At 38.1% G+C, this 25,390-nt stretch overlaps 1 protein-coding gene across 3 annotated transcripts in view; it reads right to left on the bottom strand.

Annotated features, from left to right (window-relative positions):
* The window catches only part of cntn4 (contactin 4), a 264,248-nt gene that overhangs the window by 81,953 nt on the left and 156,905 nt on the right, over positions 1–25,390 (bottom strand). For all 3 annotated transcript variants that reach the window (XM_044122286.1, XM_044122287.1, XM_044122288.1), the window contains exon 5: positions 19,269–19,364. In XM_044122286.1, coding sequence (XP_043978221.1) covers positions 19,269–19,364 — 96 coding nt within the window. The remainder of the gene's footprint in view (positions 1–19,268; positions 19,365–25,390) is intronic.

The raw sequence follows: 25,390 nt of genomic DNA, 5'->3' as shown, positions 1-25,390 counted from the left end.
CGTCTCAGAGGTCATTAAAAAGAACTGCTAAACTATTCCTGGAGTGGAGAAAAGGCTTTAGAAAGTCTGCAGGTAGCGAAAATGAAAAATAAAACACATTGAACACCTGAAAATTAAACACAGGAGATGTTAAAAAAAAAAAAAAAACTGGGTTTACTTTGACTCTCTCCATTTATTCATATTTTGCAACAATTTGTATTAGTAGTAAGAAATGTCTGCTGTTTGGGTGGATTACAGTTTTACAACCAGCTCATCACTACTAATGATTCACACTTTTAAAATATCACGTTTACAATCCATACTTGGTGCGTTTATTTCAGAAGATATACAAACATTTTTTTTTAAATCTTAGAGCATTATGATGATATACAATGACTGTATGAAGTTGAACCAGAAGTATACATATGCATAAAAAGCACACTCCTCTTTTTTATTATCTGAAGTTAAATCAGACTAAATTTCTTGTATCTCAGGACAGTTAGAATCATCAAAATTATTTCTTATTTAAAGAATAAGAAAAATAATATATTCAGGATGTCTTTATTAAAGCCTTCAAAACAGGCTGTCAACTCTTTTTAATATACAGAATAATGATTATTTCTTTAAACAATGAAGGGAAATAAATGAATATTTGACTTTCTCTTCCATTGTTGTGGCATTTAGTAAATACTAATAATTTACTAATTTGCTGACATAAGACAAAAGTTTGTTCACATGACGCAGTAAAGTTTGTGCTTTGTTTTTTTCCTGTTCTGATTGGAGATATTTGTATTTGTTTATTTCTTATCTGTGAAGCAAATTATTGAAAGTTTAGAAAAAAAAGAGAAAACAATCCTGACTGTATCGTTTTTCTTAAGGCTAAAATGTGGGCAGGTAAATAATCGATAACAATAATAGGCTATTACGCATGAACGCCTGGTGGGAAGTCATTTACTATTTATTGTTTTAGTAATTTCTTAAATTACAGCTTTGATATGCTACAGAAAAGGTTGATATTAATTGCAAACATTCATGCAGGCTTTGAGGCTTGATGCTTGTGGACATGATTACATAATACAGAAAGTCTATTTCTAAGTTCCTCTGTCTATAAGTATGAATATAATACTGTCAAGAAATGTGCTAAAAAATCAGACAAATAGCTTTAACACTCAGAAAATAATTATGATGAGTGTTAAAGTAAAAGCAGCAAAATGATCAACTCTTGGAAAAAGGATTTTTTTCTGCATGTTGAAATCTATAAATATTATTTTTTGCAACAGTCAAATGCCAAAGGTTTCGAACAATTTAATTCAATGAAAAAACACTTTTATTTCTCCAAAAGAGAAATGTGACATATTAAAATGTCTCTGATAGTGAGGGGAAGTTCAGTCTTCCAACCGATCTGAAGAGGCTTCTGACTGAAAACTGTTGTTGTATGAAAAGGAGGGAAGGCTAAATATGAAACGTACACAAGTAAAAGTAACACTACTTGAACATATTTTTACTCAAGTAAGTTTATTTTAGGAATATATCAAATGATTCAAGTAAGACTTAAAGCTGTACTATGTAACTTTACAAAATAAAAAAGACTATAACATATTTGTTGAAGACACAGATAATCAATAATAAAAAAATCAAACTCCTCTGCCTTCTCCCAGTGCCAACTGGAAACAACCAATCAGAACCAGGAGGAGGGTCTTAGCGATGTCCACCACACTTGTGTGAGGGGTGTGAATGCTAAGGGTAGTTAGCATTCACTAGCTCAGATGATGGTGTATAAATGGCTCTCCTATAACAAATGATGTTTCTTCATCATTGGCACATTTAGCAGCGCATACATGAACATGACTGACAGCGCTAAGCCCCTCCTCCTGGCCCTGATTGGTTGTATTTGGTCGGGAGCGGTACGTTTCTTCAGACAGTCATAGCAGCTCAGGAAGGAGGTGGATGAGATCCATCTTTTCTCAGATTATCTGTCTCATGTTAAAGTGTAACGATATAATAATTTCAGCAAATATGGAAAAAAAAATCTTACAATAAAAGTTCCATATTGAACCATTAAGTCATGAGTAACTGATCATAGTCTGATCATTTATATACTTCACAATGATGTCATCAGACAAAAATATGAAGTTATGTGCAAATGTTAATACTTTAAACACTAAAATGTATATATGTATAATAAATAACATCATTACAAGATGGCAGATTCAGGCAGAAGAAACTATTTTCACAGCTAAATATTTTAACCTCCATTCCATCTCCTGTATTCTCTCACTATATAAATTCATGCAATAAAAAAAATAAAAAGGTATAAGTAGTAGAATGTAAGTGACAACTAACACTTTAAAGTCTTTAAAGTCTGTATTTTAGACTGCAGGCTTCCACTTTACCAGATGTCAGAGGCGTTTCAACATTATAAATGCTGTGCAAAGGTGTGAAGCTATTTATTTTAATTAACATCTTTTCAAACTTGAGAAGCCAGATCAAGACAGAAGACTTCAGTTTACGCCGTTTTCTGGTTTATTACACTTCTGATTTGAGATAATGAGGTACTTTAAAACAAAGAGAATAATTGCAAGTGCAGTACAGCTTATGCACTGACAGAGAATTTAATAAAAGGATAATATTCCGTAACTACTGCGCAATAATGATTAATGAGTACGAGCTACACTAAAGCCTCCATTAACCTGGTCAATAATCCAATTTTGTTTAAGTTGTTTTTTCTATGGAGACAAATGGACAGCAGATGGACAAAGAGGATGAAAAATGAGTTAAAATTTAAAATACAGGACACGTCGCGGTCACTCTCCTTGGCAGCTGGTTTATGATTTAACCGTTGAGATCGGCTCGGCGGAAAAAGTTCAGAGGCAAATCAAAACTGATATTAAGAACTGATTGCAGAGCAAAGGGTTGCCATGGCATCTCAAATTAGATCTAACCTCGTTTTACAACCTGGAGTCCCACAATTTCTAGAAACGGGCATCATACGTGCTCCATATGTGAACACAGGAATTCACCGCGTTAGTCACCCGTTCATGAGGCTCGCCTCCGCTTGGCTACCAGCAGCTGCACCGACGGAGCTGGAGGTGGCAGATCAGAGAGTCGCCAACGTGGGGAGGAGACGGGTCCTGAGACTGACTCATGAGCAACTTGTTCACATTTTCCATTTACAACCTTCAATTCTGCTGCTTTCTGAGCTGATTTATGGATTACTGCTCAGCTTTATAATCGTTATTTTTTTCATTTGGAGTCATTAACTTGGTGGGTGATGCTTCTGCCACTTTTTTTCCCGTTTATTTTGATGATTATGTTTCAATTAATAGTTAAGTGTGGACTATAATCAACCATGGATAAAACATCCTGGTTATGTTGCACTGTGAATTAGAAGAAGAAATGGAAAAACTCATTTTAATGTAGGAATGCTTTGTATACAGCCTTATTGTGACTAAACAGTAACAGTGAAGACTACAGGCTTGTGTTTTTCCAGCAGTTATTTTACAGTGTATGCAGCAGTAAAACCACCAGACCAAACATCACACTAGTTTGCTAATAGTGAATTGGGCAGAGCTCTTCTAGGGTTTGTTTAGCACTTGGACTTGGATGCAAATGAAAGGACAAAAACGTGCAAAAAGTGAATTTTGCTAAATAGTTCCCCTTTAAAATCACCTGAGAACCAACATATGCTTTTTTTATAAGCTGTAAGTATCAGAATTAACATAAATATCTCACTCCTACAGTAGTAGCGGTCTGTCCTGTAATTGATGGGTTGCTGGTTCAAAGCCCTGCTCCTTTTCTCAGTTGTTGTGACCTTGGGCTTCACTTCACCACCTGGCCTTGCTGGTTTTCAGTTTTTGAACATAATAATTGAAATGAAGAAAGTTTTTGACAATATTGTAATTTGTGGAGCTGCAGCTGTATCTCACTTATTAACAACAGTGAAATGATTTGAAAACAGCCATCAGCCTCCCAGCAGGTTCTGTTCCTCCTCCTGGCTCAGAGCAGTAGCAGTAATCATGGTTTGGAGCTGCGGCTCTGGGTGTGTCTGTCCTTCATCCTGACGGCCACAGCGGAGAGCCGCAGGGACCCGAGACTCTTGGAAACAGGAGAAGGCATGTTGTGTGTTTGTTTCCTCTCCAGTGCGTCTGAACCACAGCTGCACCTGCTCTTGTTCTGAGTATAAAACTCTTCTGGCCATGCGGCACAACGTGAGCCGCAGAACGCCGCAGAGACAGAAAGGATAATGAGACGCCTCGCAAGGCAGGAGTCAAGAAAATCATCCAGGGCATTGACTGTTCAGGTTACCCGGTGCTGCGGAGGGAAAACAGGACATCACCGAGACAAACCGTGAAAAGGAATCAGGTTGTTTGGATTTTTACAGTCACCGCCATGGCAACGCAGCTGCCCTCTTTTTGGATGAATAGTGGATGTTTAAGATGAATAAATAAGCAACAGCATCCTTTAATACATCCCCTTTTGATCCATCAAAAGAAAAGAAATGTAACATTCCACGAAACGCAGACCCCCGCAAGCCTCTCTTCATGCTTCCCCTCTGGGTTAAAGATCACTTTGCAGGAGTCACAATGAATAAAGCTGCTCCGCTCACACAAGGACTTCAAAGGACAGGCCTAAATGAATATTCAGCAAGAGAACAAGACATGCAAGTCAAACATGCCCTTCTCTTTGCACAGCTAAGATCAAACCCAGACAGATTGGTGATAATGCACAGGTGGAGCATGGAGACAAAGATGGGGAGGCAGTAAACCCAAATCAGAACAGCCTTTATGCCAGACTGGAAATGGGAACATCTTCATCAAGCTGGAGCACCTGTGGATGGACACTGATGATGTTATCCATGTCTATGTTTCAGGAAATTTAAATGTGAAGAAAACAGAGGAAACACCAACCAGTCAGACGATGGAAATACATTTAGACTGATGAATAACATTTTTCCCGTGTTAATCTTGGTTGTTAATTGACTCAACACAACCTTTAGAGTTACATAGAAAGCAGCTGAAATGCCAGAATTTCATTTAAATGACGTTAGAAACAAAGGGCTTCTTTCTGTACTTTAAATGAACCATAAATATTTAAGGAGCTGAATTATCAACAAGTCAGATAACACTTCCTCAAGTTACCCATAAAGGACAAACTTCAAGCTTCTCCGTTCTAGATGAACAACTGTTTTGTTTTCTTAGGTATATTTAAAGAAAAAAAGGGTAGGTCAAACATAATCATAACTTTGATCAACGCGCTAATTGTCATGCGTTTCACTTAAATGATTTGAGACTTTTCTGTTAAGCACATACATGCTCTATTTTTCACATGGTGGCACATAATTGAATGTTCATAAAATACTTTGGTAGAAAAAACAAACAGAAGAACCCCCTCCCAGAAAAAAACATAACTGAAAACTGAAAGAAAGCTAAAAGAAAAAAAACAAAAAACTAGAAATGATATTTACCTAGAAAATAAATCTAGGCATCATTCTTTGGTTTGACACAGATTGAGAACCTCAACTTTCCTCTTTTCTTTAATAGAGATTGTTTTTTGCAATTTAGGTCTTACATGAACATAAATTACAATTATCCTTAAAAAGAGTCTTAAGTACTTTAGCCTGACAGGACCAAGTAAAAGCAGCTCAGGATGAAAAGTAGGTAATAATGTTCCTAATAAGTGGCTCATGCAGGAAGGCCTGGTAGACTGTTGCCTCAAACCACCAAAGAGAAAAATTTTGCTGATGCACAATAATATCCACTGGTGGTTATTTAACAGAAGCTGAAGACTATATTTGCAGCACTTTGTGATCATTCCAGGTGTTTTCACACCTCGTAATCTGGTAGACTGTTTAATTGGAATATTTGTTCAACTTTCAAATGTGATTCACTTTCACAATTCATTTTGCCAAACGAACCAACCAACTTTGGAAAACCTGTTCCCCTCCTCACCTGTGGTGGCGCTGCACCAAGAACATACTTGTGTTAGAATGGCCTAGTTAAAGTTAAGACCTACTGTAAATCCAGTTCTGGAGAGCAGAGTGAACAAAACACTTTCTACATTTTTATTTGTGAAAATATGCCAAACTTTTCCTTCTGCTTCAAAATTATGAACTAATTTGGTCCATCACAAACAACAACAACACATCTGCATACTGTCAGACAGAAATCTGTGGTGGAAACACGGCCGTTTGAACATTCAGTCTGAGCTCTTCTTATCAGCTTTCTGTCCATCACAGTTCATGCTACCAACTTAGATAGAATATAAAAATGTAACCAATGATTACACACGTCACATGAGTGACATCATGCAGTGCAGCACAGGCCTGTTTTTGTTTCCAGTAATGTGATTCATTTCTATGAGCTCAACACAGGAACTGCCCTGCTTCTCTTTCTCCCAGTAAAGCCATCCCCTCTGCTGAGCCCCACAGGCTCTATGGAAAGAGCTCCTGCATATTTATATCAAATCAGTCAATAACTCTCCAAGGCATGGAAAACAAACATATTGTTTTTGTCATCAAGTAGAAGAAGAAAGACAGAAAAAAAGAAGCATGTGTTTGTAGTGGATAAATTGATCTGAATAGTTTGAATGCAATCAATCTGAGTATGTTCAAAACTAGGAGGAAGACAAGAAGGCACAGAGTTTTTAAGCAAATCTTTACAAGTTTGAGCCAAAGAAATCTGAAGAAACTTGACAATTACAAAGTCAACTTTTTAATCCACTGAAATTTATTGTGGAAAATTTAGATGCAACAGAACAATCATTTGTAACGTTTTTGACTGTCTGCACAGAAAATGTTCACCAAAAGCTGCCAATGAACCGCAGAAGCTAACCTCCAATGTCTTCCTTATCGCCGTCTAGGGCTTACAACCAATCAGAGTCAAGGAGAGTAAATGGCTTTGCAAACACACCAGCCAATAGGAGTGAAACCGCACTGCAATTGTACAGGAGTTTTTCTGATCAATCATTAATTATTCATATTAGGGGTAGAGACGACGTCACACAGTGTGTGAGAGACCAGGCTCACCGAAGGTAACCAAGGTCTCATTATTATTTCACAAAATAGAAAAAAACAACAAGAGTAGATATCTTTAACTTTCTTAGCAATTATCACAAAATTTCCCAGAGATTTTCTCACCCAAGTTTACAAAGCTGGTTTATGGGCAAAACACTCGGTGGGCTTGAAAAGGGTAAAACAATTTAACTGTACCAGCTAGCTTTTAGCTTCCTGTTATATGCTGAGCTGTGGCCCCGAGTTTTAAACAGTAGCAGGTTGACAGCCATGCTAAGGCCATGCACGCCTTTTGCCTTTCATCTGACTTCATCTTTAAACTGACAGATTAACTCTTTGAGTCTTCCTTGCTCTGCACTTCAACAACACAACGCGCTGTTGTTTTGGAAATGTTCTAGCACTTAACTATGATGCACTCACTGATTAAAAAAATGCTATCTGGTCACAGATAAGGCATAAAATTGTTTGGTTTCGGTAACCAGCTGACGTATCCTTAGTCAGAACTTCTAATCTTTTTCAGCAGCATCTTTAGAAGATGTGTTCAAAAAGTTGTTTGTCTCTCTATATTGTGTTGCAGAGTGCATCTCTCCTGTATTTGCCCCAGGCTTAAAGAATCTTCTGATCCACTGTTTCCTTTACAGGACCAGACAAGATGCACATGCTCTGTACTCTTAAAGCCTCGGGTGGGAGGAGAAACAGGGACAGTACACACACAAGAGAGAAAGAAAGAGGGAGGAAACAAAAGAAAGAAAGAAGGAAAGATTAGTACAAGGAAAAGAGACACCCATAAGGGACTAGAGTCTTGAGTGGCCCTTAAAGGTCTCCCCCCATTAGAAAGCAGAGGTCAGCAGCATTAATACACAGCTAAACACAGTAATTGTGTGGTTGAAAGAGAGCAGCTGGGTCACACTGGCAACCCATTAGTACAGCTGGCTTACAGGAAGGCAGACAAAGACAAACTGAGCTTCTGATCTTCAGTGACAGACATGAGGGAGACCCAGTCTGAATGTTTAGGAGGAACAACGAGAAGAAACAACGCTCTCTGATGAAGCTGCTCTAATCCATCCATCCATCCTGTCAACCTCCACATGGTGATTATAGCATAACATATTTACAACACGCAGTGACAAAGCTATTCATCCTGGGGTCTGGCCTTCCAGAAGGTCCTCAGTGGCAGACTGTAAGTGCTGATGGGTGGAAGTCACTGTTACTGACCAAACACTATTTAGGTGTTTTTTCTACATCAGTAACAGTGACAGTGAAGACAGATTAAACTCAGGGTGTTGTTTGGTTATTACTACCAGAGAGGAGACTATTCTTCCTGGGGTCCACAACCCAAACTTTATAAGAAAATCATACTTTTACAAATATTACAAAAGACACAAACAAAATTAAAACACAGTATTTCAGCAATTTCAAAGAAATATTAAAAACAATTAATCACAATATTCTCTTCCAGTATAAATTCATCGATACCAATTGTGTCAGAGATACTTGACACATTTGAATTGCCCCTGAATCTGCCCCTGGGACTTGCACGCTACTATTCCCACATTTTAATGGCTGCTCATCATGAACCTTCAGATTTCTTCAATTTTAAAATTTTTCAACACAAACACTAGAGGAAACCCTGCAAATGCAACACACTTCAGGTGTGAGCAGAGTGTGATTTATTTCACCGGAACACATCTTAGACGTTCTGGTGAAATAAATTTATCTTGTGCTCTAAAAGAAGATTTATATTTTCAAAATGCATGAAGACTGAAGGGGAAAATGTGATTCATTTCATTCTCGGGTAGAAAAGAAAAATTTACAGAGAAAAAACATGTATGTATGCCCGTCCGTCCGTCCGTCCGTCCATCCATCCATCCATCCATCCATCCATCCATCCATCCATCCATCCATCCATCCATCCATTGATCCATCCATCCATCCATCCATCCATCCATCCATCCATCCATCCATTGATCCATCCATCCATCCATCCATCCATCCATTGATCCATCCATCCATCCATCCATCCATCCATCCATCCATCCATCCATCCATCCATCCATCCATCCATCCATCCATCCATCCATCCTCTTATCTGGATTCGGGTCGTGGGGATGGCAGCAATTTAAAGTAAATTTTGATTAGGTGTTCAGATTTTCAGGTTGTCAAATTTAGCAATTAGCACCAAATGAAAACAAAAACTGCTTCAATTAACGGCTGGACAAGCATGCAAAACAAACATGTTTGGAATAGCTAATGTTCTGAAAACCCTACCAAAGCTGCTAACTTGTTTTCATCTTGTTCAATATCTTCAATTGACTCAACAGTCATGTCTTGAGCCTAGAGAGGAAGCTAGAATACTAGGAGAGAACCCAACCAGGATTCAAACTCAGGCGCTGCAAGGCAGCAGTGCTAACAGCTGCACCAACTGCCAAATGATCACTATTATTATTATTATTATTATTATTATTATTATTATTATTATTAGTTTATCATTCTTCTTCTCACTTTCCTTCCACTTCAAAGTGTTTCTACTGTCTGTCTTTGTTATCTTTGTCTCTTTTTCAGTTTGATGGCCCAATAGCATTTAAAGCTTGTATAACAACAGCCTTTTGTGGAGTTCATTTAACAACGTCTGCTGTACAACGAGTCAAACCTGCGTTACCCCCTTTTGCAGCACAAAAGTGGCGCTGACACTGAAGTTGCCAGTGCAGGACACTGGAAAGAGAACACACAAACAACAACACCCAGGTTATTTTTAATCCTGTCTGAATGGGTCAGAGCAGCGGCTCCGCTAGGCAGGTTAGCTGACCTTAGCATTGGAAAGGAAAAGGACAAATATGACTAAATAGTGCACATTTTCTCACCTTTATGTATTAAGACATATGCAGCATTTTTAATGAAAATAAATAACATAGTATGTATATTAATCCGCACACAGAGTGTGTTAAATAAGTCAAAGACTAACTTTTATAAAGTAGAGCAGAAAAAAGCAGCTTCACACTGAAATCAAACTGATCACATGAGCATTAAAGCAAACAAAGCTCATGCCAAACAGTAGCTTTAAAAAACTGATAAAAACAAGATGTGTGCCTTTGAGAAATCAGAATGTTATGATGACTGTAACATCTTTTCCCTGGAGGACGAGGAGGGGAGGGGTGGGAGCAGGATTGCAACATCCATGCAATGTCTAAGTGATGCAGCTGAAGCGCTGGGTCCAAGCTTGCATCATTCTTTCAACAGGTAGAGCTGAAAGCTCAGGGAGAACCTGAATCCTCAACGGCTGTGAACCCAGGAGACTCCCAGTGCAGCCACTCGGTTGGCCCAGAACAAGCAAGCACTAATACCAGCCAGAGTAGAGTTGAGGAAAATAATCTAAAAATACTAAAAAAAAAAAAAAAGAAAAAAGTCTTCAGAGATAAAATTTTGTTAGGCACAAACACATAATTTCAATGCTTTCCAGGTCGTAATGCCCTGCCTTCAGCTCCAGTGATTGTAATTCACTGACAGGCTCAATTGTAATCAGCAATCACATATATATATATATATATATATATATATATATATATATATATATATATATATATATATATATATATATATATATATATATATATATATATATATATATATATAATGTGTGTGTGTGTGTGTGTGTGTGTGCAGATATGTAGTGTTTTCTCCTTGTTCAGATATTGTGTTTGATTACAATGCAATTCATTTTGTTAACGGATCATAAACATGTTCTATTTTTTGGATCAGTCCAGCTGAGAAGCAACTCCTGGCTGCCCCAATAGAACCTCATATCCCACAAAACTAGCAGGTGTTGCCGCAGCAAAAGCTGCGTCTACAAAATATTTTTATTGAGTAAAAAAAAAAACATGCTACATCTTACAAATTATTATTAAAAGAAAAAAAGAAAAAATAGACTTTAACTTTCAATAAAACACACTGATTGCTCGTGAAAGAATGTGGAAAACGTTAAAGAATGTGTTTTATTCCTGAGATCTCCATCACCTCTGATCAACAAACCAGTGAAAAAAATGGTTTGATGTAAAGATCTATCAGTCGGTGCAGTGAGCAGGGACTGAACTCACTTCTGTCAGGTACCTTAATGCTCCCTTTGAAGTGTTAAGGACTCAGCCTAGAATTGCACTGTTAAGTGAGTCCTGTGTGGACAAGCCTGTCATGTTTTTCCACTATTGTTATTTTCCCCTTGCACAGCAGGTGATGCCGCATTTCTTCGGGGATCAAACTCCCACATGCGCCGAGGGATTTGTGTTTATGCTGCAGCGCCACGCCGCCCGAGGACAGAGCAGCGGGGCGGACGGAGGTGCTGACGGAGGCTCACATGACGTAAACAGGAACCCTACTGAAACACACGCACAGGGAGCACAGGTCAACGTATGACCCTCATACACAAACATCTAACACACACACACACGCACACACCACTAACATTCATCACAACGGCAGGAACTTTAAGGAGCTTAACAGGAGCTTTAGGAAGCATGCTACTCACACACCCACTGGGTGGTGTGCAGGCGTGTGCGTGTGTGAGTGTATGCTCAAGCTCCTCCATGACCTTTTCATACGTGATTAGAAAGCTCCAATCAATTCACCGTGTCACTCCAGGAAAACACCGACGATCCCATTTCACGCCGGCGTCACGTTGTCAGTGAAGTTTCCTCGTCACGACGAGGAAACTTCAAACGCCGTGATGGAGTTTGCAGAAAAGTCTCTGTTAGCGGGGCTGGTGTGACGGTAACGTGGCAATATTTCAGAGAGTTGAAGTCCTCAGACACATGAGAAAGGGGGGTGGGACTCAATATGGGATTGTGCAAGGAGATTACTCATGCAGACGGTGAAATGTGTCATGTGCTAATCAGATTAAAAGCAAAGAAATCCCCGATGAAAAAAATAAAATAAAATAAAATAAAAATGACACACATAGCACCATTAAAAAGACAGCGAGATTAAAACTGGGCAACCATATGGGTCCTCAGAGAATTCAGACTGTCAACGTTATGTGAAGGAAGCTCTATTTGCAGAAGGTCTACGTTTTAAAAAGCTGCTCAGCACTAAAGCCTCACACACATTTTCAAATGGGTGAATGTTTCAGTTTTAGAGTTCAATCCAACAACGTTTGCATTATGGGATTGAGAAAGAAGGAAGATACGAACACTAATATCAAAACTCTTCAATGTCACATTTACACACATTCACATATAACCAGCTAATGTGAAAAGGTGTGATTTGACTGTTACTGTCTGTCATTTCATTAAACATGGTGGAACGTCTCTTATGCCACTATCACATCTTCCAACCTCGCTGCCTCTATTTCAGTGACATGTAGATTCATTATCTAAGGGTGTTTTCACACCTAACTGTCCAGTAGTCTAGTCTACTGAAAATGTAGCTGTGTTTGCTTTCACATTGCAGTGTTTCAAACCAACCAAACAATTTGAAAAAACTTGTTCCCCTCTTTGCCTGTGGTGGCGCTGCACTAAGAAGCACGGAAGAAAATGACACAAAAACCTCTGAAGAAGACACTGAGCACAACTTCCTTCTTTATGAAATGGAGTGCAGTGAGATTTTAGCTGTCGCAGGATTTTGTCTTCATCTCTTGCTAGCATAAGGCACTCGCTTGTTTTTGTTGGATTTACCCAGAATGCCCTATCCTATAGTCCGCGTCCTGCTTTTAGAGTGTTCTCCAGTTCGCTTTACATTCACATATATAATGGCAGAGTTCACTTCAACTGAACTGAGACAGAGGTTTGTAGGCAGACCAGAGATTGCACTCATGATCCGCATCAGAGTTTGATCACACATTTGCACCTCTACTTTGACTTTCTATGCAAATGAACTGACTTCTATTAAAACGGACTGAACAGGGCTGGTGTGAATCCACTCCATCATCATCATCATCATCATCATCATTATCTTCCTACTTGTCTGACTCTATAGCATCCACAATTTGATCAAAAGTTAATCCAGTTAAGATGCTGTTAAATTCCTTACATGTCAAAAAAAAAAAAAGTCCACGCTGTGAAAACATCAACTCTAACTCTCCATACATGAGCAATAATGGCAAGGAATGTATAAAACTGCTATTCAAATAAAACACCAATAAATTGATAACCATACTACCTAATGCCATTCTAAGTTATGCAGATACTCTGTCTACACTAATGAAAATTCTCTCATGTTTTGTAGTTTTGTTATGGGGTTTTATGTTTTATAATCTGTTCCCTGGTTTTCTGTTTATTCATAGTTTTGTTTTATTTTGTTGTTACTCATAGTTACCCTGGTCTGTTACTCTTTATGTTCTGGACCTGATTGTTATTTATCCTTTTGCATTAGTCCAGTCATGTTCCAGTATCCATGTCTCTTCATTTCAATAGTGTTGAGGAGGTTCAGTTTCTTATGTTAGGTTTTGTTTCTTGTTATTTTATACTTATGTCTAGGTTTCTGTCTCGTTTGTTTCTCCTGTTTCATTCCTCAGCTCAGCTTTCTCCCTGCTAATTAAGTTTGTGTTTTTCACCTGTGTTCCATCTTTATAAGTCAGGCTATGTACCTGCATCATGTTGTATTTCAGTTCCAGCCCTGTCCTTGCCCTTTGCAGGATTCTTCTGTCTGTCTCATTCCTGGGTTGGTGACTGTAATGTTTTAGTCAAGTCATGTTGTGTTGAAGAATAAATCACCACCTCCGCCTTGAGAAAAACATTAAAAATGAGAAGGTGCCTGCAAATAAAATGTAACTTTTCCTAAAGCAGCAGAACTTTGTTAAATGTGCTTCTTTCATCCCAATTCACATGTTTAGCATGTGACTTCACATATTTAGCATGCAAATTCACATTTAGCATGTTTAGCATGCTAAAGATCCTCCACAGAGGAAACAGCTTAACCAATACATTCACTGAACACAGTGATAACAACCTAATCCTTTCATGGATTTGCAGTTTCCTATCACCAGTTAACTCATTTCCATCAATTTACATTCCCTTTAAATTTCGCCCTTCCTACTAACATCTCGCCCATTCCCGAGTTCGTCCTTCTGACCGAACATGTCTTTCTGCATGGACAGGCTCATGGTGCATGCACCAGGCAGGACAGCTGTCTGCCATGCATAATGTGTCCTCAGGGAGCGCCCTCTGGCAGGTGGAAGCCAAGCACAGCCTTCAGTACACTTTGAGACTCCCTCCACTATATAGGGAGGTTTGCAGCCATATGGCAGTGGATGGGGAAGTGCAGAGGTTTTCCTTGGGTGTCCCACCCACTTGCAAAATTTAATTAAAATGTAATGGAGTCTTCCTGTGGGATAGTTTTTACAGACTGCCAGGAAGTTGATGCCACACTGAGCTCGGTCTCCCTTTGGGTCAAAGGAGTTTTACAAAAGCAGCAATACTGTAAGGTAGAATATAACAGTTTTTGTCATCAAAGTCTGACTTTTTTTCAGTTTTCAGTTTTCTAACTTCAGTGCATGCCTGCTTTATTAAATGTCACAAGAGTCAGAAGCTGTCTAATGATTTCTACATATAGAAGTATAAGATTTGAATACATGTCACCTTTCTAAAGAATGATGTGAGACACTCGGACACAAAGAAAAAAAAAACTTGTCAACCTCAAAACTTTTGTCTAGATGGTAAATCCTTCTTTTAAAAGATCAAATGCCTATAAAAATATACTTAGTGGGCAAAAAAATCTTTACATTTTGTTATAACATTTTCTCCTCTCAACAGTCACTTTTTATATTCATGTTCATCCTGGATGTACAGTGGTTGTGTTTGGCCTTTTACTCATCAGTTATCTTGTTTCATTGAATTTATTTGCAAGCACTGACATGCCATTGCATATCTTCTGATGGACCAAACAGCCATGCAGCACAAAAAAGAGCAGAATTGAAAATTGATGGCAGAGCTGCTTCCTGAATTTATGTCCCAACCAGAGCATGAAACAGTTTCCCCACTGAGGGAGCCCTGCTTCTCCTTTCACTGCCTCTAATCATATCGTTCATCAAAATATGTCGCACATATATTGAAGGATCATTTATGTTGTGAATCATCCCTCTAGCATTTGCTTCATGGGTTCTGGTCACAACTGGTCACTTATACAGTGTCTTGCTACGTATGCCACTCCAATTAACATTTCATTAGGATTTATTTTAATTATTGTTGAATATTACTACAGTGATCATTATTGTTGTTATTATTATGGTTTTTATGTACTGTTATTATTATAATGTTGGCTTTCCATCCTTTGGGGCTGTCTGCTCCGGGGTTGGCTGATAGAGTTCAGGGGCCATCAGGGTGGGGCCCCAACCTCTCCTCTGTGCTCCATCATGCCTACTGATTGCCAACTAATGATATTTTATTCATTTGGATTTGTTTTATTTCTTTGTTTTTTATAGTTTTGTTCCCCTTCTTTATGTCATTATGTAAGAAAGCTTAAAACAGACAAATAAACAAACATAAACAAAACAAAAAGTCTCTATAATACACAAAGGATAGGGTTTGCATAGCGGGGGGCACATTACATACACGACGAATCTCTCTCTTTTTAATATATATATTTTTTTTGATCGGCCTGTTAGATAGTTAAAAAACACAGATGAATTCTAGTGTATTGACATTTTTAGTATAAACTAAAGGACACATTTTTACTCAGGCAAACATTTAAGCAATAAGTATGAAAGTTATTGCAAACAACAAATGGAAAAACCTGACATGAAGAGTGACAAAGGCACTTTTGCGGTTTCAGCCAGAAGACGTGTTACATCCAAGATGTGTACACTGACTCTCTAAACAAACTTGTAATTGACAACCTGCATCATTTCTGTTTATTAGTGTGAAGACAGCTGTCTTAAGATGGATTTTCAGGAGCCTGAGGGCGCCTGACGTGTTGTCGTTATTTCCCTGTTGGTCCTAAAAGGCAAACCCTAATTGGATTACTTCAGCACAAATTGGCAGATCTGAAGCCAGTCAGTGCAGCAACCTTTACTGTACAGACATCAAACAAAGACAAAGAGCGTTAAGAGAAACAGAAAACCCAGGTTACCCTCAGGCTTTTAAAGCTTTCACCAGGTAAACCCTGAAAGGATGAGATTTAGGTAATTAGGACTCAATCAATTCCAGGCACGCAGCATTTTAACTGCAGAAGAGTGGTCCATGAATCAGTTCTATCTGATGGGAGCCAGTCAGCTTGGAGAATATAATCAAAATACCTCTAGAACTCTAGAAAGTAGTTCTAGAGACCAAGCTAGAAAGGGACATATGCTGTTGTTACAGACAATATTTGTTGTATTGGTTTTTAGGCTACATTGACACACCAAGCAGTGCAACTCAAATCCAAAGTTTTTGCTGAAATGCGACCCATATCTGACTTTAAATCTTTTCATCTGCAAAAAAATTTGATCTGTTCCACTCCCACAGTGGTACAGGTTTAATGGTACCAAATCGAATATACATCCAGTAGTTTTCAAAGCTTCTGCAGTTTGAACGGTCATGCTGGATTTTATTGAACTTTTATGTCATTGATGTAGCTCTGCACCAGAAACAGGCAGAAGCCACTCTTGGCTCAGACTATGCATCCAAACAGATTTATCTATAGAAGTTGCAGTCAATTCTCCACAAAAGGCCGTTTTATACTAGCTTCCTTTGTCTCTGGTTTTGTGAACATGATGTATGCTCCCATTACTGAAAAAATTAAAAAAAATGATCCACAGACGGCTCAGTTTGTTATTACTTCCATAAACAGAGCACTCCAGTATGACATCTATGTTCTTCATCTCCTCATGCAGGTCGCTTTCAGGGTCATAACAATTTATGCAAAAGTCTCAAAATAAGACAGATAATGATCTGTAAATGACGTATCATCACCGGCAGAGTTCAACTACATGGAAATCATGTTTTGGTGTGATTTTGATGTCATTACTTGGCCACTTTTGTTGTGGAAATCTCTTTAGGAACTCCTTTAGAAATCATCTCCAGAATTTTATATTCTGCAGCTTTCGTATGTCAACCACAAAATTAGCATTGAAAAGAAAGAAGAATAGAACTAACCTTGAGATTTGGAAACAAAAGCTCATAAACTGTAAAAAGTTCAGAAAAATCTACCAAAATAATTTTCTGCCTTTATATGTGCTAAACCAGCCATTTTTAACCATAGGACCAAAGACCTACATTTTGGCTGCCCTGGTGCCCCCTAGAGATGTAATGTCATCATTACATCATTGGTGTGAATGCACCAGTAGCGGGTGAAACAGTTGTCCAACCAGGTGACAGTCAGCTCTTCAGTTCACCAAACCACACACACATATACACACACACACGCACACACAAAAAGCTCATAAACTGGCGACCCGCCAGAACCGCGCACACGGTAAAAAGCTCTGGTAGGATCCAAACAACCGATCTTAGAACTACGGGAAGATTCAAACTCCCCTCATTCATTTTTAGCTTACAGAAAAAGCACCAAGTCGACAAATTTACAAAGGTAAACTGACCAATAACATTTAGACCTTGGACTAAATGTTACCACTGACTCACACAGACTCACTACGTACAAGATGTTTTGACACAATAGATTTTTTTTTTCTCCTAAATGTTGTTAATAGTCGAGAGGGTTAGATAATAATTTAAAAAACTCAAAAATTATTTTTTTCTGTTTTACTTAAAGAAAATCTCAAGGTAGACACAGTGTGTACAGCTGAAGGAACCCTGTCCTCAGCTACTTATTACAAGTCCAAAATACGCACGATACAACTAGGCCGAGGATAGATAGATATGACAAAAATCAAGACTGGTCAAATATTTGGAACATTAAAAAAAATAATAATAATAACTGATGTCAAATATCCTCCAGCAAATCCAATTTAGAGCAGCAGGACAACCTAATGGTTCCAGTGCATCATCACGTTACGGCGCAGCAGCACTGTCTGGATGCTGGGGTCTGAAACCAAAAGGCAGCGCAAATTATATTTGCTGCCTGTTCCACAAATTGTCTGAGTGGGACAGATAAGCAGCCAGACTCCTGACAATATTTTTGCATTAAAGACAAAATGAAAAACACCATGAATAAACTTTAATGTGCTTGTTATTTAGCAGACAATAATGAATTTCAACAGAAACCTGAAAACCATCATTAGCCATCGATACTTTTTCTTATAATTACGTTTTTAAAAATGCAAACAAAAAAACAGATCGAGTGTCTAAATGCTAATAAAGAAGAAAAGACCCTGAACACACCGGCTGTTGATGCTGATCCAGTGGTCAGCATTCTTACTTAAATCCAGATCTATATTAGTGTTAAGTGTTTGCACCGATTTTAACACCATTATGATTGATGGTGTTAAATCTTGGGAAAGAACATAAAACAAATATGGATGTTGTCTTAAATGGATATTAGGTTCTTATTTGGAGCAACCCTGATCAAATGTAAAAAATTTATATCTGCTATCTTATTTTACAATTCTTCTTATAAGTACACCCTGCTTACATCAAACATTTAGGTTTATACTAAGGAATAAATGATACAACACACATTAAAGTCTTTGAATATTTCATAGACTTTAAATGTGAAACAAAGCCTGCTTTGCTCCCTAGTTATTTTATGCTGCGCTAACTCAAACTGGTATTGATCTTCTCATTTAGCTCTCGGAGAGAAAGCAAATACCTCGCATCGTATTATTTGATTCAGGCGATGTCTGCCTTTAGCTTGGGACTAAACAATGATGAATGCATACTGCAGGGAGGAAAACGTTTTCATTCCACTGCCGGAGAATGAGCTAAACCGTTCTAATCAGGGCAAATTATGCGTTAGTCTCCAGACGGCGACACTCGACAGGCCTGATCAAAACAACATAATGGGGGGAAAATACGTTTTTAGTGAGCAACAGAAGATCTGAAAAGAAACTCAGAGGTCATTTTTATTCCGTTGTAATTTTCTTAATGTTTAAAGGAGGTCTGGAAAGTCGACACTCATTTCTGAACTTTTGCCACTTTTAATCTGACATTAATTCTTCACACTAACAGAAAAAGAAACATCTCATAGAAAAAAAATAAATTTGACAAGTTTTTATGATGTTCACCATTTTGGCCACAACCTTCAAAACCAAATTTATATTTGACCATACAGGAGAAAGATATACAGCACATAGATAAATATAAATGTTTCTTGACCTTTGGATTTCCTAAGTCTGAACAGAAACAAGTTGATTCAGGGGTGTTTTTTCCTCAGAGGGAATGAGTCGTTTCTGTTTAACTGTCATGGAAACAGAGAATTTTACCTCCAGAATGAGGGGGAGGTCCGCACAGCAGAACCACTCCTTGACCTTCCCGTACTGAGACAGAACTTCTTCTGTGAGTCTTGAAGTTCTCCAAGTCTGAAAAATAACAATGACAAAAAATAACAGCAGTTAAGAAAAATAGCCCATCAAGAATGAGCTCAAGAACTCTGGTCTGCAAACATCCTTTTAACCTTTATTGAAAGTCACAATACACAACTTTTTGCAAGTGTATTCATACCAGTGTTGTCACACCACTCCAACACACTGATATGCTTTGATCTCAGAGACAACACACACTCAGAATCTTTTGTTCTATTTCTCCAGCTTGAAGTGAGAAACTGATTCTCTAACAGCTGCAGCTTCACACAGCAAAAAATCTGAAGATATCCAAATATTGAGCAGCTTTTTTTTTGTTCTGCTGGTGATCGAGACGTTTTAAAAGTGATCCTTCAGTGGAGACAAATTAAAAATTCTGGGGGTTGCAGAGAGCCGCTGGTGTTGCCATAGGTCATATTGTCCTCTTATCCAATATCCCAGACTCACTGCAGGGATTCCAAAAGGATCAGAAGTGAGACAAATTGGGAGCCAACAGAGAAATCTGCAGAGACACGGGAATAACTGACGGTCTTATGGAAAACAGATCAGGTGGTGTTGCGACTGGTCAGCTCAAATCCTACTTAGAAAATCTGCTTAAACATATCTAAAACAGTGTTGAAGAATATTGATTTTTAATTAAGGCAAAATTATTATGGACACCACTGAGTCTGGAACGAAAATCTTCCAGTAAAACATCTCAGGTAGACACAAAGTTAGTTTTTTTTTCCCTCTAAAAATGGTAATATATTGTTGAGCAGGTAAAATTCTTGTATTTTGGAGAGAAGCTGATTTTTATTCACCTCTGCATGGACCCACGTATGTCTGGGAACACCAGAGCACAAACTGCTCTAACACCTCCTCACTGAAAAACACCTGGAAAAGGCAGAGCTGGTCGGCTAATGATTCCTGATAAGACGGAGCCCCAACTTGTTAGTTTTCACAAAACTATTTTATTTATATTTTTTAACAAACTGTTTGGTTAATAGATTGACTGATTGATTATAATTATTAATAGTTTTTGATAGCTAATTAAATCACTGCTGCCCAGCCATAGACACTGACTAGAAGTGTTTTCTACTGTTCTCCTCCTAAACTCCAGCTGAAACTCAATGTGCTTTAAATATTAATCCTGTTGTGTCTGCACTTTATAATAAATCTTATTCAATTTATTTCCCCCAATCTTTCTGCTTTTGTCTCCGGCAGACGGGTTTGAGGCTCACCATGTCCATCAGTCAGAGAGGCGTAATTAATGAATCCTTCACCTGTCCAATCCGATCGCAGAGGAAGAGTTTGTGAAGAGGTGATGTCATTTTAAAAACAGCCTGGTGCAGAACCTGCACTCTTGCCGCGTTTTGTGTTTCCACTTCATTTAAAGCAGAGGAAGTTCTGCACCATTTGCAGGATTTTATTTGCCTCAGATGGCCAGTGTTTTAACAATATAAGCATAAACTGAAAAGGCTCATTAAAACGGATGGACAGACTGGCACTTATTGTTTGCCTACAGGCACTTTAGCTGCGCCCCGATGCCGGAACATCCTCCCTATAGTTCTTACCCGATGTGAGCAGTATGTAATGCCTCGCCTCTGTAATTATTCAGATGGAAATATGGACAGCACGTAACAGAGAAAACACAATTTGAACCTGTCAGGTAGCTCAGAGTGAAAAGAAACATTTGAGCAAGGAGGGAGGGTGTAAAATGTGGAGGGGACTGACGCTGTGGCCCATTCCCTGCCTCAGCGACTGTATGAATAATAAATCTGGGCCCAGCGTGAGCAAAACACATGGAGAAAAAAAACACAACATGGAAATCAATAGTGACACACACCCACTAATATGAGCCAAACAGCAATCTGCCGCCTCTCTGCTAAGCAGAGATGGCTGCTGAGGCAAGTCACACATGAGAGATTTTAATAGCTCCGCTGGTAATCAGGTTACCTTTCATTCATCACGCCCACCAGCACTGAACATTACAGAGCTGTTCTCGCCGTGGTCCTGATACCCAAAGTGCTGTTAAACTGAGCTAATTTTCTTTTGACAATTGATGGCAGCAGCAGGTCAGAAACACTTTGGCTCGACGTGCGTTGAGCTCAGCAAATGTAACCACCAGAGTCCTATCAGCAATAGAAACCCAAACAGGGTTTCTTCAGTGGGAACTGTTTTTAACAATGTAAAGAGATTTTACAGTGCTGCACAAAAACCTGAACTTTGTAATATTTTGTTCTTTGTTAAGACAAATTTTAAAGCAAGAAAAAAAAATCTAAATACTCCTTTAAGATCATACTCCTAACTAAAATCCAGTTCACTATGGTTCCGTTCACACAGCAGGTCCTGATGCTCAATTCCAATTTATTTTTCCTGCGAGGTTGTTAATACTGCTAGTACTAGTTAAACCAGACTGTAGCAGGCTGTCTGTGTGCATGCACACGATTCAAATGTTAACGTCACAGCAGCTCTCTGTTTACAGAACTATTCATTACTGATTATTTTAATTATTGTTTATGGATCCATATTAAAGTTTATTCAGCAGTGAGAGCTGACAGGATCACCACAAGATCATAACAAGAAATAAGCCAAGAAAGAGGAAGCACAACTCATACTGGTATTTTTTGGAGCGTTGACTGGAACTTCTGTAGAAACGTCTGTTTGGATGTGAGGTCAGAGGTCAGTGTGGTGGGACTGTGGAGCGATGCGCTTCAGTGACACAGATTTCTTTAATAATTTCATAATCATAATTTTCAGCTATTGTTTATATCCTGAATTTGTCGGCTGTGTGAACCTGGTCTGTTTGTCTTCAGAAGTCAACTGTTCAGATGATTTTTGTATTTTGTGCTGTAAAAAAAAGCAACATCCTGAAATATCTGTCAAGTTCTAAACATTCAGCTTTGGTCTGGATCTTGGAAGGACCGGTCTTAATATTCCCATTTTTAATGTCATGTTTTTAATAACTATTAGTAGAATAATGATCAGAATCAGTGAGGTGCGGTGAGGTTCATAGCTGGTGAGGCACTGACGTCATCAGAATCAGATTTGCAAATAGATGCATAGATTGACAGCAGTTTACAGGTTATGTTTCACTTCTGCATCCTTACACATACAAACTGTAGCTCACAAAACACACATTTCGACATGGATGACTACATTACAACAGTTGTAATGTAGTCATCCATGTCGAAAGTCGGGATAAGCGAGAGGAAAAAAATCACTATCTCTATTATAATCTATCGCTGCACTTGACTTGCTTCCCGAATCGTTTAGCCTAGCTCGCTGTCACTTACTCAGCAGTTGAGGAGTGAACAAGACGAACGTCTGGGATCTTGAGCGCCCCCTGCCATGAGGCAAGAGAACTGCCTGCCTCACCTCGAACCTGTTCTCTGCCGTTTATAATCGCTCATTACACGAAACACGTTACACAAACACAGTTGGTGACAAAAAGCACTGTACATTATATACATAAGCTAAATTATTGGAAATAAGTTCACATATTAAATTAGTTTAAACCATTTTATTGACGCCGTACAGCAACATGCTCTCTCCGCTTAGCAGCCCGCGCAGAGCCAGGGGTTGCGCAATCCAAGGTGAGGCAGAGCTCGCTGCTGCCTCACCGGCATCGCTTCCAAGCATTTGAATGGGAAAATAAGAAAATTCAGCGATTTTGAACAAATAAAAATCGAAATTGGTGAAGCTACATGAAAAATAAATATTTTTTAGTACAAACCACCGGATGAATATAACAATTTAAATTACTTTATGATTATATATTTTCTTTCTTTCCATGATGGCTGGTGAGGCACTGCCTCACCTGCCTCCCCTGACCGCACGTCACTGATCAGAATTAACACAAATAAAGTCTTCTGTCCATGTGAGGGTAATTAATCTACAAAATGTGTTTTAATTAGTAATAATGTTCCTGGAAAAAAAACAACAAAAAAAGAAAACACTTTACTATTTACTATTTACATTTCTTATTATTTTTTTCAGTGTACATTTATAAGCTACTAAAATAAATAAAATGGAAAAAAATAGAAGTTATTTATAAATATTAAAAAATACAAAGGGGTTGAATATGTTTCAGCGATACATGCAGGTTATTTTTAGCTCTTGCCTGTTTAAGTTAATGCCTTTTACTGCAGCACATCAACCGGGAACCAAATGTTATTTTTAACTAAGAAGCCTGAAGACAGCCTGTTAATTAATCCACGAAGACAGGTGACACAGTGCCTGAAATTTATCCATACATATTCTACCAAATTGGGTTCATTAACCTTAATTAACCTGGCTCTGCAATATGCTGTGTACTGTGGAGTTCTGTGTGGTGAGCAGCGCTGTGCGCATGGCGGCTCTCCTAACCTCACACGTCGCCAAAAAAAACTGCCAGCAGTCCGCTTTCAAATGAGATTACTGATTAGTTCAGCACCAAGTGATCTAAATGTAAAATTATTGGGCTCGCTGATTTATGAAGAGTACTGCGAGGTCAGATAATATGTCATGTTGGCCGCAGGCAAATTTCATTATCTGGCAAGTCTCAAATTATTTCTTTAAGCATAAGTCTGCTCTTAAGAGCAGCTTCATTCGCTGCTGAGCTAATAGTTATTTAAATCCTATTGGAGGGTGATTTTTTTTTCATGTTTCTGAAGTATTGCCAGATTGATGCCTTCAGGGTCCAATGGGTGTGTCTGATAACATATTGTTGTCACTTTATTCAGTTAGACCTAAAACTACGTGAGCCTGTAGTTTACTGTAAGCAATAAATCAGTTAATTGAATGATCGATTAAAATGAGCACGAAAATGTTTGTCAAAGAGACGCTCCCCTTTAATATCACTGAAAAGTCATTTTGAAGAACACTACAAACATTTGACCCTCAGGATGAAGACCTTGGTCTGAACTACCCGACACTTTTGCCTGTTTTCCTGTCTAAACTGAAAGACTGTTCATTTCTTTCATTCCATTACAGAGATTTCATAATCCATTTTATTTATGGTTGTCTCGTTTGTTTTGTTTTATTTTTGTATATATAATATTTTCCTGTTTCAGTGTCATTAAATGTTCTTTAGAAATGAATGATTTTTGCTTTTTCAGTGGGTGTGCTTGTATTATTATGCCATTGTTATTATAATGTATTAGTTGAAAATGGTCTCAAAATGATTTCACTATAGTTTATCACAATCATTTCTGGTAGAATTTGATGCACGGAGAATGTGTTATCATGATAGGCCTGAAACTATGGGCAGTTCAGGTCAGAATTTTTACTTCGCCATATGTCATGTATTTATCTTGCACTTCCTAACCATTGCATCTTTTATAGAGCATCCAGCTTTTATACACGGTTAAATCAAGACTAAAAACTCACCTGTTTGAAAAATGAGAACATTGATCAAAATATCTGATGTAAATTGTTTGATAATCTTGAAAAAAATGTAAAGTTTATTGCTTGTTTTGTAATTGGTTATTAGATTATGTTGTTCTGGTGTAGAGAAGTTTGAATTGCCTGGTTGTTGAAATGTTCACAAATACATTACAGGTAAATTAGACTTGTGAGATATAATTGGAAAAGACAAAGATTGACCTTCATAACAACACTGACAGAAAGTACATTTGGATGGTTTAACTTGGGGATTGCAAACCTAGGAATACTGAACCAATGGAGATGACTTTGTATGGCCTTTGTATTCAATCAATATATGAATATGCAATTGAGACTTTAAAATTCAAAGAAATGATAACTCAACTCCCGTTCTCTTGATGTTTTATAAGAAATCTTTTTTGAGGTCGAAAAGGTTGTGTTGACGGTCTTTCCCTTTAAAAGGGCAAAACTCTCTAAGTTTTGGGTCTACAATGATTTCCAAATAAAAACAAAATCGGACTACTTTTTATATAAAATATTGTTTGTTGTTAAGGTGAAAAAAAATAATGTAATTTTTTTCATTCAAAATATTTTGACCTGCTTGTGCTGATTTTTAATGTGAAGATTTTGGCCCATGTGACAAAAAGTTGGGATATCACTGAGCCAGATGACTGAATGCTCAG

This window comes from Gambusia affinis, linkage group LG07, assembly GCF_019740435.1.
Source record: "Gambusia affinis linkage group LG07, SWU_Gaff_1.0, whole genome shotgun sequence".
Taxonomy (NCBI): Eukaryota; Metazoa; Chordata; class Actinopteri; order Cyprinodontiformes; family Poeciliidae; genus Gambusia; species Gambusia affinis.
This window is presented reverse-complemented; position numbering and strand designations above follow the sequence as displayed.